This window comes from Nyctereutes procyonoides, unplaced genomic scaffold (assembly GCF_905146905.1).
Source record: "Nyctereutes procyonoides isolate TBG_1078 unplaced genomic scaffold, NYPRO_anot_genome, whole genome shotgun sequence".
Lineage (NCBI taxonomy): Eukaryota > Metazoa > Chordata > Mammalia > Carnivora > Canidae > Nyctereutes > Nyctereutes procyonoides.
This window is the reverse complement of record NW_026575020.1, coordinates 34,096,238-34,108,956: the sequence shown is the minus strand read 5'-3', so window position 1 is coordinate 34,108,956 and position 12,719 is coordinate 34,096,238. Positions and strand designations below refer to the sequence as shown.

At 55.0% G+C, this 12,719-nt stretch overlaps 1 protein-coding gene across 3 annotated transcripts in view; it reads left to right on the top strand.

The window, feature by feature from the left end:
- NTNG2 (netrin G2) overlaps nucleotides 1-12,719 on the top strand; it is a 69,771-nt gene that overhangs the window by 20,234 nt on the left and 36,818 nt on the right. For all 3 annotated transcript variants that reach the window (XM_055338084.1, XM_055338080.1, XM_055338088.1), the window contains one exon: nucleotides 10,532-11,175. In XM_055338084.1, the coding sequence (XP_055194059.1) occupies nucleotides 10,532-11,175 (644 nt within the window). The remainder of the gene's footprint in view (nucleotides 1-10,531; nucleotides 11,176-12,719) is intronic.

Sequence of the window (12,719 nt, the reverse complement as noted above, 5' to 3'; positions counted from 1 at the left end):
CAGCCGGGGAGCTGAAAGCGCCAGCGTTACTGGTGGTTTCTAAAGAGCATCTGGGTGGGGGCCGCTAGGGGCAGCAGGGCAAGGGGGAGAGGAGGGGCTTCCACCCCTCTAGTCCTGAACCCTCCCCCTTCCAGCAGGTGCTCCGCCTCCCCACCTGGGCCTCTTTAGGGACCACCGAGGCCCCATTGTTCAAGGGCTGCTCCCAGAGAGAGGGAGGGGGCCACTCGCCGCTCTGCCCTCCACCCCCACCCCAGCGTTTAAATCCTCCAGGCCAATATTTTTTTTCCTCCATGATAAAATATTCATGTCAGCAGAGCAGGCCCTCTTTGGGAAGGCTGCTTGTGTCTAGCTTAGGCTTTGCACAAGCTTTTAAAGAGCAGGACGCTTTTCCTACTCTCTAAGCATTTTCTGAGTCCTGAATCAATAATGCACTTTACTGGGCTTTTCTGGATGCAGCTTTTCCTCCTCCCTGCACCCTGCCCCCATCCTGCCAGGTCTCTCTCTCTCTCTTTCTTTCTTTCATCCTCCCAGCTTCCTTTGTTTACTTTACTTTTTAAAGAGATATTAAGTAAAAGTGTCGGGCTGTTTGGGTGGTGGGCCTTGGGGTGGGGCGAGCAGGGTGTGCCAGAAGAGAGAGCAGAGAGCCTCTGGGCAGCTGCCAGGCGGGCAGTCCTTGGCTGAACAGGTCGTGTCTGTGCACAGGAGGAGGCGAGGAGGAGCGGCTGAGCCTTCCCGCTGGCCCTGGTGGGGAAGCATTTGAGCTCCTGACGTGGGGGGAGGAGGAGAGCTTCTCTCAATTCTTTTTCAAACCAGTTAGAAAATGTTTACATCCAACCAGAGACAACAGGACCAAATAAAAAAGGAAGGGGGCCTGGAGCAAAGGAAATATGCAGAGTGTGAGCCAAAATATATTGCCAAACTTTCTAGGGAGCGAGCAGTCTAGTTTGGGCCTATCTGCTTCCTATGGTAATGAGTTCCCTGTCACCGGGGGTGTGCAAGTGGCAGAGGAGCCATTCCTTGTCTGAGACGGATGCCTATGCATTTCTGGTTGGTTTTGTGCTGCCAGGTGAGGGTTGGGGTGCAGGAGTTGTCCCTGGCAGGGGGCACACAAAACAACATGGGCTCTCTTAGACTGGGTTAGAACATTCCTAAACATTCCTAGAAATCCAGCTGTGGGAAGAATCCACACATGCCCAGGGCAAAACTGTATCTTTTTTTTATTTTTTAATTTTTTTGTTAACAGTATAGCAGTCCCCCCTTAGTGGTGGTTTCAGTAACCCACAGTCCACCGTGGCCTGGAAGCAGAGGCTCCTCCTTCCGGCCTGTCTGTGAAGGTCAACAGTAGCCTAATGCTAGGTCCCCACACCCACGTCGCTGCCCTCACTTCATCCCATCACGCAGGCATCTTATCATCTCACGACACAGAGGGGTGAGTGCAACACAGGAAGGTGTGTCCAGAGAAGGAGTCCACGTTCACGTCACTGCTGTTACAGTGTTTGATTATGATTGTTCGATTTTATTATTAGTCTTCATCGATGTTAATCTCTTACGGTGCCTAACGTAGAAATTAAGCTATATCACGGGTATGTACATATGGGACAAACAATGTATCTTGGATCTATCTGGGTTTTCAGGTATCCACTGCGGGTGCTGGAAGGTGTCCCCTGTGGATAAGGGGGGATGCTACTATAAAATTCGAAGCTCCTGGAAGGATGAACTCTGGTCTAGCCAGCCGGAGCCCTGGCAAGCCCCCGCCTAGCCCCTCCCTCCCCTCAGCCCCTGCAGGAAATCAGCCCTTCTGGGCCTGCAATCCCCCACAGCAGCGTTTGGCATTTTGGCATTTGCATCCCTGCCCCCCAGGCCCTGGCTTCCCCGCTGACCTTCTCCTGGACAGTCCTCCGGGGCAGCCTGACACCCTCGGGTGGGCAGGTGGTCTTGCTGGTTATGTCTGTCAGGGAAGCTAGAGGTGGGGAACGGGACCTCGGAGCTGGAGTCCCTGCTGGCGGTAGAACAGCACCTCGCCGGCTGCTCCCGCATCTGTCGGTGGTCGGTGAGCCACACAGTCCTAGCTGGGTGGTGCTGGGCAGGTTGCTTACCCTCTCTGAGCTGCAGCAGAGTAATGAGACTGAGTGAGACCAGTGAGAAGATAGATGCCCCTTGAATAAGCACCCAAGGAACACTCTCGTGGGATCCAATTGCTGGGATGTTCAGCAAATACCACTATACTCAAACAAGTTGTTGGATGGTTCTGGAAGGAGGTAAATCACAGGCAAGGTTGAAATGAAAGGCCGCCCTTTCCTCCCAAACAATTTGGGGAACTGGAGCAGTGGGGAACTGCTCTGAGCAGCTGAAGGCCTGAGGCCAGGACAGGCTTGGGGGGTCCGAGGTGGACCCTTGACCAGGAGATGTCCACTGTGGCTGGTTCAGAGTCAGGGTCTGTGGGTGATCTAGTCGGTGGGGAATGGCTGCCACTGTGGCCTCTGGATGCTCACTGCTGAGATGGATGAGTCCGGGGAAGACTGCTTGACCATGCTCCTGGCCTTACCTATGAGTAGTGGCTGGGCTGGGAAGAAATCGCTCCAACAAGAAACCAAACCAAACCAAAAACACCAAAAAAAAACAAAAAACAAAAAAAACAAAAACCACAAAACCACAGCAAGAACAAAAACCCTATCCCATCAAGAGAAGCCTCCCTGGCTAGTTGCAGCTCCTGCTCTGAAATGCCATTCGGGTTGGTTTCCCGCTGATTCACGAGCAGGGAGGCGTGACCTTGCCCAGGAACCCGAAAGGGCAGAGGAGAGAAGCCTGCAGGCCCAGGGAGGTAGAGAGGGGAGGGCATAGGGCCCCGGGGTCTGGAACCACAGGAGGAGAGGGCCGGGGAAGGAGGGGGAGTGGCAGGGGCGGGGTGATGGTTAGAGACCCACCCGGGCAGCTAGAATTAGAATCTGTTCCCAACAGAATCTCATTTCTGCTTTGTTAATAATTTATCCCCACTGCAACTTCTTTTACCAATAAATAGGAAATAACTTGTTAGGGAGAAATCCCTCGGCACCCCAGCTTTCTCCCTGGAGTAGAGGGAGGTGGTAATGTGCCCCTGGGCCCTTCCTCCCAAATGGTGTGGGGGACTGAGGCAAGTGGACTTAGGGAGGTCAGTGTCAGAGCTGCTCGATCATCTCATGAATGGGGAAACTGAGGCACAGGTAGGGCAAGGCTCTACCCAAGGTCATACATGGGGTCAAGAACAATCTCCTGAATCCCAGCTCCATGACCCTGTGGGTCAGGGGAACTTATTCTTTTTTTTTTTTTTTCAGGGGAAATTATTCTTGACTTGGGCACCTGCTCAGGCTGAAAGAGTTTCCCCCGGAGTTCTAGAAGCATCATGCGAGGTGGAGGTGGAGCTAGCTCAGCTGCCCATTGGCTTCCCCCACTTTTGCTCCTTGCTAAGTCCTGTTCTGCAAGAGGGAGCTGGTGCTGCCTGGTGTAACCCTCGGTGCCCCGGGCCACCCCTCCCTAGGGCTCTCCGTGGCCGCCTCCCGCCTCCCACAGGCAGATGCCTCCAGCAGTGCCAAGGTTGACGGGCTGAGCAGGAGACAGTTCAGTTGGCAACTCGGCAGACAGGTTCAAAAAAATCTGTCAGCTGCTAAACTGTTCCCTGGGCCTGCCCACATGCTGGGGTGGCAGAGCGATGGGCTGTCTGCCTCCCGGTGGAACCCGCATCTCCAGGGAGCGGCCCCAGGTTTGGGGTGACAGTGTCCTTCCCTTTTGGGTGAAGGACACAGTTTCCTGACTTGTCCCCGACCCCAACTACCTGGCTTCTTGCCCCACTTCAGCCACTTGGAAGCAGCGTGACCTTGAGATGTTGTTCAGCCTTTCCCTGTTTCTAGAGTGTTCATTGAAGGGCTCCGTCTTCCAGGACAGTGCACATGCAGGGTGTGCAACTTGCTGCGTCCTCAAACCTCAGGGCGGGTGATGACCATGATGACGTCTCTTCATCCATCTCGGGCCACGCAAGGGGCTTGCTAGGAGGCACCTGCTGTAATCCTCACGAGGGCCCCGACAAGTCGGCTTCCTGGATTCCATCCAGTCCGCCAGGGTTTCCCAAGCAGCCTTGAGGAGTGCCAGGGTGGCCTCGGCTGCAGTGAGGACAGAGGCAGATGAGGCCGCTGCCTTGGTGCCGCTTCCCCTTTGGTGGAGAAGTTGACACTCAGGGAAGTGGGGAGACATGGGTGTGGCAGGGGGAGCCTGGGCGAGGGCTGTCCCCACTCATCTGGCTACAGATGGCCGAGCCCTTCCCACCGTGTCCCGGCACGCTGCCGCACATTCCCCAAACCCGCCCCATGGGTGTCCAGCAACTGAAATTTCATCTCGACACAAGGCACAGGCTCCTTGGTAGGGGTCCAGAGGTCCAAACAGCCCGACTTCCCCTGGGCTCTGTTACCTCCGTCCCTGCTAACAGCCTGCTTTCCCACTCAATTATATTTTTTGCCTGAAGCTTATCTACACTGTTTACAGCCTGGCCTCTGACTCCCAACTGTACCCTTTGCACAGAAAATAACATAAGAGCAAAAGCATTCGAGAGACCAGTGAAAGGTTTGAACATTTCGGGGTGCGAAATGGTTTCTCCATAGAAAAGTTCTTTTCAGGAGCCTCCTGCTTTGTGTCTCTGTAGGCCTGTTCCCACCCCGCTCTCTGGCACTGTTGTCCCAGCTGCCTGCCCTCCCCTGGTCCTGCACCCCTGCCTTCACCCCTCCCCATCATCCCCACTGCCTAACCTTTCAGGTGACCTGCTTTTGTGTGTCTGCAGATATAGGAGAGGCACAGAATCTTGGGGCTTGGTTCCCCCAAGATTTATTTCCTTGGCTGGATCCCACTGTGTCCAGAGGGGGTGACGTGGGGCCGGCAAGCGCTTGGTTTCTTGATCTGTGAAGAGGAGGTAATTGTAGCACTGACTGTCCCGGGGGGTTGCTGGGAGGATGCCATGCGGAGTGGGTGGGAAGTGCCCAGCCCAGCCCTGGCACAGGGTTCACACTCGATGGATGTCATGATCGTCATGCTCTCCTGAGCCTGCAGTCCCCAAGGTAGTCGGCATCTTGTATGAAGCTCTGGTTTTACTGTTAACGAACTGGTTGGCCTCAACCTTACTTCTTCCCACTGAAGGTTGCTGAGAGCCCCTGGGCTAGTGTATTTGAAGCTGCTATTTAATAAATATTGCTGCCATTTGGAGATGTGTTCTAGGCATTTCATACACATTATTTCACACGTTGTTGAAAGAGAGACTACATATTCAGAGATGTAAAGCAACTTTCTCAAGGTCACACAGCCTCAAGGGATACAGCTGAGATTAAACCTAGGATGTTCAGGCCCCAAAGCCAGTTTCCTTAGCTGCTCCAGAAGGGGGGTTCCTAACTGGGGAGATGGGATCCCAGTAATTTCCATTTGCATGGAAAATGCAGTGTGTTGCATTTTTTTGGAGAAAGTTTCAAAGTTTTTGATCAGGGGTGTGATTTTTATTTATTCACTTTTCTGGGAAGATTCACGAAATGTCTAGAACAATAATTATTGCTTTCCATAGGATCATATGTTGGCTTCAGTATCATCCTGAAAGGTTAAAAGTGTGGCTCCCACACCCCTAACTTTCTCTCAGGTGTTAGGCCAGGTATTAGGCACTAGGTATTGTTTGGATTGTCTGTTTCATTGAGTCTGATCTCACAGAGCTCGGTGGAAATGTGCAGACCAAGAAGGCGGGCAGACGCCACCCTCCATCCCGGCCCCTCCCTCGCACCTGCCGTCATGAGCTGTCAGACTGTGGCACAGCACTGGGTGGGGGGGGGGTTGGGGTAAACTGGGCTCCCGACCCTGGGCTCCTCCTCAGGAACCCTCACTCAGGGAGAACAGAAGGAAAGCGAGCGCAAGAGCAAATGGTGTTTGGGAAGGATCGCAAGTGCAGTGTGGACAGCGCCCTGAATGGGAGCCAAACCCCGCACCCCAAAATGGTTACATGGAACTCCAAGATCTTGGGGCAGGAGGGCGGTGGAAGGAAGAAGAGAAATAGGAGTGAGAGGGAGAGAGTTGTGCTGGCGATGGCTTGAGGTTTATTTATCGTGCTCGCTGTTGATTAAGCCCGCTCAGCAGCAGGCGCGGGGCCGGTAAATACACAGGCTGATTCATTAGTTTCTGACCATCTGCTTCCTGGGCTGAGGAGCCGGGGCCAGGGGGCCCCGCAGGTTATGGCAGCGTGGTGTCGGCAGCCGGGCTGGAGCCCCCGTCCCCTGGCAGAGCCGGCCGTGTCAGTTTTCCTGGTGACAGGCCGGCACGGCTGGGGGCTGTGTGGGGTCCCGTGTCCTGCAGTGGGGACCACCAAGAGACTGGGCAGGGTGAGGGAAGGTAGGGCAAGGGGATGAAGAAGGACTGGGGAAGGTGAGGTGTGGGTGATTCACAGCAGTCAGGGGATGGCAGGAATAATATCAGCATTCAACATGAGATATTAATATTAACCTAATTGTCATTATACTGATAATTATTACTGTTATGACAGTATATTATAATTATTACTATTAATTAGTTATAAATACTAATATAATGACGGTATATTAATATAATGACTGTAATAATGATAATTTAGTGAGTGGCTACTGAGGTCCAGGCCCTACGCAGAGGTTTTCCTACACTGTGCCAGATGAACATGCAACATCCCATGACGGATGATGCGGGAGCTGGGTTTAAATACTGAGTCGGGCATGAAGGGGAGATGCATGGGGGGAGGGCCCTGAAAACACTGAGCGGGGGAGAGTCGCTGCAGGAACACAAGATCAGAGGCAAGAGGGGATGGGACAGCCAGAGGAAAGGCACAGCCTTCAGAGCTGGATTGATAGGAGCTATCCAGGTGGGCAAGGAAGCACGGTGTCGCCTGGTACCCGGGTGCTGGAAACCAAGCTTGCGGAGGAGGATCCCAGACAGAGCTTCTGGGGAGATCATGAAAGACTCACAGTTCAGTCCTGCCCCTCGGGACCGTTCCTCCCACCCTGACCATCCCGGCCCCCACGACCCCCAGCTCCCGGCTGAAGACTATACTCATTTGCTGGGGCCCAGGTGGCGTAAACCACAGAAATCTCTCTGCTCACCGCTCTGGAGGCTAGCAGTTTGTTGGAAGACAAGGCGGGTCTGGTTTCCTGAGGCCTCTCTCCCAGGCTCGCAGATGGCCACCCTCCTACTGCTTCTTCACATGGCTTTCCTCCACACGCACTCGCCTCTGGTGTCTCTCTGTGGATCCAAGTTTCCTCTCTGTACAGGGACACCAGTTGTGTTGCATTAGGACCTGTCCTCATGGCCTCATCTTAACTTAATCACCCATTAATGGCCCTATTTCCAACCAGTCACATTCCGAGATCCTGAGGTTTAGGGCCTCAATGTATGAATTTGGAGGGAGCTGCGATTTAGCCCCTGACAAGGTGCTGGGGCAGTGGAGGGTCCTGGGGAGTGGGAAGACAGAGATCACTGGTTGGCAGGTGGGGATGCCGACCTAAGGGCAAACTGTGTTCTCCCACCCCCTGGTGCATCCCAAATGGCATGACCATGACCATGCCTCTGGACAGAGAGCTCTTCCCTGCTGTGTGCCGGCGGAGGGGCTGGGGCAGGGGCTGGCCCCATGGGCAGGCTTGCTCCTCCTGTGTGAGCAGCCTGGCCCTCCCATCACCAGGCCTGGACTCTGTAGGCCAGTGAGCCATCTCCGGGGGCCTCTTGGCCCCTTCACATTCAGGGATATGACGGCGCAGGATCACTGAGCTGGAGCTGGAGGAAGCGCCGGGCCCACAAGCTGAACCAGACCCTCTCCCTGCTGCGTTGCATGTGAGGTTGCTAATGTTTTCCCGACAGCCCTGAGGCTTTCCAGGACAGGAACAGGTTCATTCTCAAACACCTCCCGCTATCCAGGAGGCCTGGGCCAGTCCCGCCTAGTTCTGGACCTCCAGCAGTTTTCCCATCTGCTGAATGAGGGGTTGGATTCAGCAGTATCTACCTTCCATCCCGAGGTTTGCGGGTCCTGAGAATCAGCGGGCCTGGGCCAGGTGGGGTGGACGGTGGCACCACAGGGGACCAAGGACAGAGCTATTTTGGGCAAGGAGGGCTTTGTGGAAGCTGCCTCAGTAAAATCCTGGGCCAGCCTGCCCACCCCAGACCCTTGGGCAGAACGTGTCCTCCACGAAAGGGCATCAGCAGTGACCACCAGAGGCCGCTGCGGTGATGCTGGGGGGGGCACCAGCTCAGCCCCCCAGGAGGCAATGTGCCTACTCCCCTGTGGGAGCCAAGTGGCTCATTTTGGAGTAAGAGATTTTAACTCAGATCCAAGCTGTTTTGTCTCTGAGCAAACCAGACACCTGAAATATTCATCAAAAAGTGATGAGAGTGGTCTGGGTGCTGTGGTTCTTCATGACAGCTTTTTTTTTTTTTTTTTTTTTAATTAATAGACTGTGTTTTAGAGCAGTTTTAGGCTTACAGAAAATTGAGCTCACAGTGGCAGGAGTTTCTAATGCCTCTGTCTCGCCATGAACAGTTCCCCCCTACTTTTTAAAAGAATCTTTATTTGGCAGGGGGGACATGAACAGGGTAAGGGGCTGAGGGAGAGGGAGAAGCAGACTCCCCTCTAAGCAGGGAGCCTGATGCAGGGCTTAATCCCAGAACCCTGAGATCATGACCTGAGCTGAAGGCAGACTCTTAACCAACTGAGCCACCCAGGCTCCCCAACAGTTCCCCCTACTATTCATATTTGCACTGGTTTGGTACATTGGTTATAGTTGACGAGCTACATTGATAGTTATTGTGAGCCAGAGCCCACCGTTTACATCAGGGGCCATGCTCAGTGTTGTCAGCTCGGTGGGTTTGGGCAAATGCACAGTATCCTACATCCACCAAGAGAGTGTCACACAGAGACACTTTACTGCCCTAAAATCCACCGGCCCCCCCACGCCCAGGGCTCCACCTATTTATCCCCCTGACTCCAGGCAACCACCACATTGGTGACATTTTCAAGGCCTCTGGCCGAGTTCACACAATGGGCAGACTCAGGGAATGGATTTGAACTGCCACAGAGGGGAGCCACAGCTGGTGCCGGCTGGGCCCAGGAGCGGGCTGCTGGCCTCCCCCGGGTGGGGTGAGAGGAGAGAGAGCAAGTGGGGGCTGTGTCCTGCCTTCCACAGCCAGTGTCTCCCACTGAGCCTGCCAGGCCTGTGCCAGGGCCCTGGAAATGACTCGCCACCAAGATGCACCCCATGGAGAGGGATTGTAGACACCCAGCCTCCTCCCAGGATGCTCAGACCACGTACGAGGGGGGCACATGGGCTGGGAGGCAGAGGCGGGCATGACCGCCACCCTCTGCATCAGATAGGCCTGGGTATAGCTCCCCGCGCTTCCTGGTGGTTGCCTTGGGCGAGGGACACGGCCTTCCCGAGCCCGGGGTTCCTTCATCCAGAGCACGGAGCTCATACTCGCGCTCTGTTTGGAGGTGCGACATGAGACAGAAGAGAAATGAGACAATGAGGTCTGTAACAGACATAGAGTCCCTGGCACTGGGTGGCAGTTCAGCAGATGTTTGCAGTGACTTTGACTTCCTCTCCCTCGGCCATTCCTGCTGCTATAATGGTATTATTTTAAAGGGTCAGGAAGGCCTCTTGCTGTAGATGCTTAAAGAGTGAAGAATGTGAGTAGGAATGGGGCACCTGGGGGGCTTAGTTGGTGAAGCATTTGCCTTTGGCTCAGGTTTTGATCCCAGGGTCTAGGGATCGAGCCCCACATCGGGCTCCCTGCTCGGCGGGGAGCCTGCTTCTCCCTCTGCCCACCTGCCCTCCCTCCTCAAGGCAGACAGAGTAGAAGGGCACGTCAAGGAGAGGGAATACTGTCTGCAAAGGCTCAGAGGCTCAGACAAGGCAGACAGAAGTGCTCAGGTGAGCCAGGCTCTGGGGGCCCGAGAACAGTGATTCCAGGGATGGTGGGAGAGGAGTCCTAAAGAGTCCTATTAAAGAGGCAGGACTTGGGACACCTGGGTGGTTCAGTGGTTTAGTGCCACCTTCAGCCCAGGATGTGATCCTGTGGTCCTGGGATCGAGTCCCACATCGGGGTCCCTGCTTGGAGCCTACTTCTCCCTCTGCCTGTGTCTCTGCCTCTCTCTGTTTCTCATGAATAAATAAATAAAATCTTAAAAAATAAAATAGAAGAAAGAGGCAGGACTCTATCCTGCAGGCCATGAGGAGCCTTGGGAGCAGGTGACTAACACCTGCCCTTCTTGCTTCTCTGTATCTGGAGCAGGAGCAAGTGCACATTTTCTCAGAAAGCCATAGGCTTGCCTGCCTCTATGTGCTTTGGGGACACAGGTACAGGTCGCCAGCCTAGAAGAGGCTCCCAGTGCCCGGACACCAGAGCGCAGGCTCGGCCAGCCCCCGTCGGACGCCCGGGCACACGGTGCGGGGGCCAGGCCGGGCTGAGGCTCCCTGGGACCCCAGAGCAGTCACGCCCAGCCCTCCCGTCTCCCCCCCCCCCACAGGAGAACCCCTACCTGTGCAGCAACGAGTGCGACGCCTCCAACCCAGACCTGGCCCACCCGCCCCGGCTCATGTTCGACAAGGAGGATGAGGGCCTGGCCACGTATTGGCAGAGCGTCACGTGGAGCCGCTACCCGAGCCCGCTGGAAGCCAACATCACCCTGTCGTGGAACAAGAGCGTGGAGCTGACGGACGACGTGGTGGTGACCTTCGAGTACGGCCGGCCCACAGTCATGGTCCTGGAGAAGTCCCTGGACAACGGGCGCACGTGGCAGCCCTACCAGTTCTACGCCGAGGACTGCATGGAGGCCTTCGGGATGGCCGCGCGCCGGGCCCGCGACCTGTCGTCCTCGGGCGCCCACCGCGTGCTGTGCACCGAGGAGTACTCGCGCTGGGCGGGCTCCAAGAAGGAGAAGCACGTGCGCTTCGAGGTGCGGGACCGCCTGGCCATCTTCGCCGGCCCCGACCTGCGCAACATGGGCAACCTGTACACGCGGCTGGAGAGCGCCAAGGGCCTCAAGGAGTTCTTCACCCTCACGGACCTGCGCATGCGGCTTCTGCGCCCCGCGCTGGGGGGCACCTACGTGCAGCGGGAGAACCTCTACAAGTACTTCTATGCCATCTCCAACATCGAGGTCATTGGCAGGTAAGGCCTGCTGGGGGCACTGGGGCGCTCCCCAGGTCCTGGGGTGTCGCCCGGTTCCCGGGGGGTTAGCAAGTACTCAGGATGTTACCTGGTTCCTGAGATGTCACCTGGTTCCCGGGATGTCGCCTGTTTTCCAAGATGTTGCTTAGTTCCTGGGATGTCACCCAGTTCCTGGCATGTTAGCTAGTATCAGGATGTTACCTGGTTCCCAGAATGTTACCTGGTTCCTGAGATGTTAGCTGGTACTCAGGATATTGCCTGGTTCCTGGGATGTTACCTCTACCTGTGATGGTACTTGGTATTACATCAAAGGGGCTGCTTATGGTGGCCAGGGCTGCACAGATAAGACGCCTGGTTTTTCCATGGAGGGAGGTGAATGATGGATGATAATTGTCCTTTGTAGGGCCTGGAGGGCTGGAAGGTCTAGAGGAGACCAGGGGAGCTGGGCAGTGTGGGCTTGGGCAAAAGCTGGGTGCTCAGGAGGTGCTCTCCAACTGTCCAGCAATTCAGTGAATTGTGCTTATGTCTGGGGGGTCCCTAAAACTACCCTCAGGCATAATGATTTTCTAGAACAGACTTAGCAAAACCATTACACTCTTGATTACAGCTTATCACACTGAAAAGCAACAGAAAAAGGTGCATGGGTGGGCTCCCAGAGACACCAGTGTGAGCTTCTGGATGTCATCTCCCCATGCGGTCATGGAGACAGTACTCAGTCCTCCCAGCAATGACGTGTGATAACATGTGAGGGGTACCACCAGCCAGGGAAGCTTGCCCAAGCCTTGGGATCTGAGGTTTTTGTTGGAAATTGATCATATAGGTATGGCTGACTGCCTGTATGGTGCACCTTAGTCTTCAGTCTCTTGACCCAGAGGCTCCCCTGCCATAAATCGCATCACCATAAACCAGCTGATGTGTCCTGAAGCCCCAGGTAAACAAAGATACTCCTACCAGGCAAGACATTCCAGGGGCTCAGAGATTACCTCCCAGAAGCCAGTTAAAGGCCAAACTTTTCTTTGGAATATCCTGGGTGTGGACAATCCCCACCTGTTGAATTAATCCTTTACTCACAGCTTTGGAGAAGAATATGTTTCAAGGCTACTTTGGGGGGAAGGCAAAAGACCATCATAGATTAAACCAGCCTTGATCCCCTGGAAAGATGGCAGACGATTAAGTGACTCCACACTGTCTGGGTCATTTGTTCATTCACCAGATAATGTGCAGGTCTGTAGGGGCAAGCCACGTGACACACTGGTCTGCACTCAGGAGAGAGGCCCAGGAAGCCACATCCCTGGGTCGGGTAGGGGCAGTGATAAGGGGCAGCAGCATGTGATGCTCTCCAAGTGTGACTCTCGGACTGGCAGCATCAGCAGCACTTGGAAACTTGTTAGTGATGCAAATTCTCAGGCCCCACACCAGACCTTCGGCATCAACACTCCAGGGCTGGGTCCAGCAATCTGTGTTCTAACGAGCCCTCCGGGGATTCTGATGCATGTTCAAGTCTGAGAACACTGGTGTGCCAGTTGGGGGCATGGCTCTGGCAT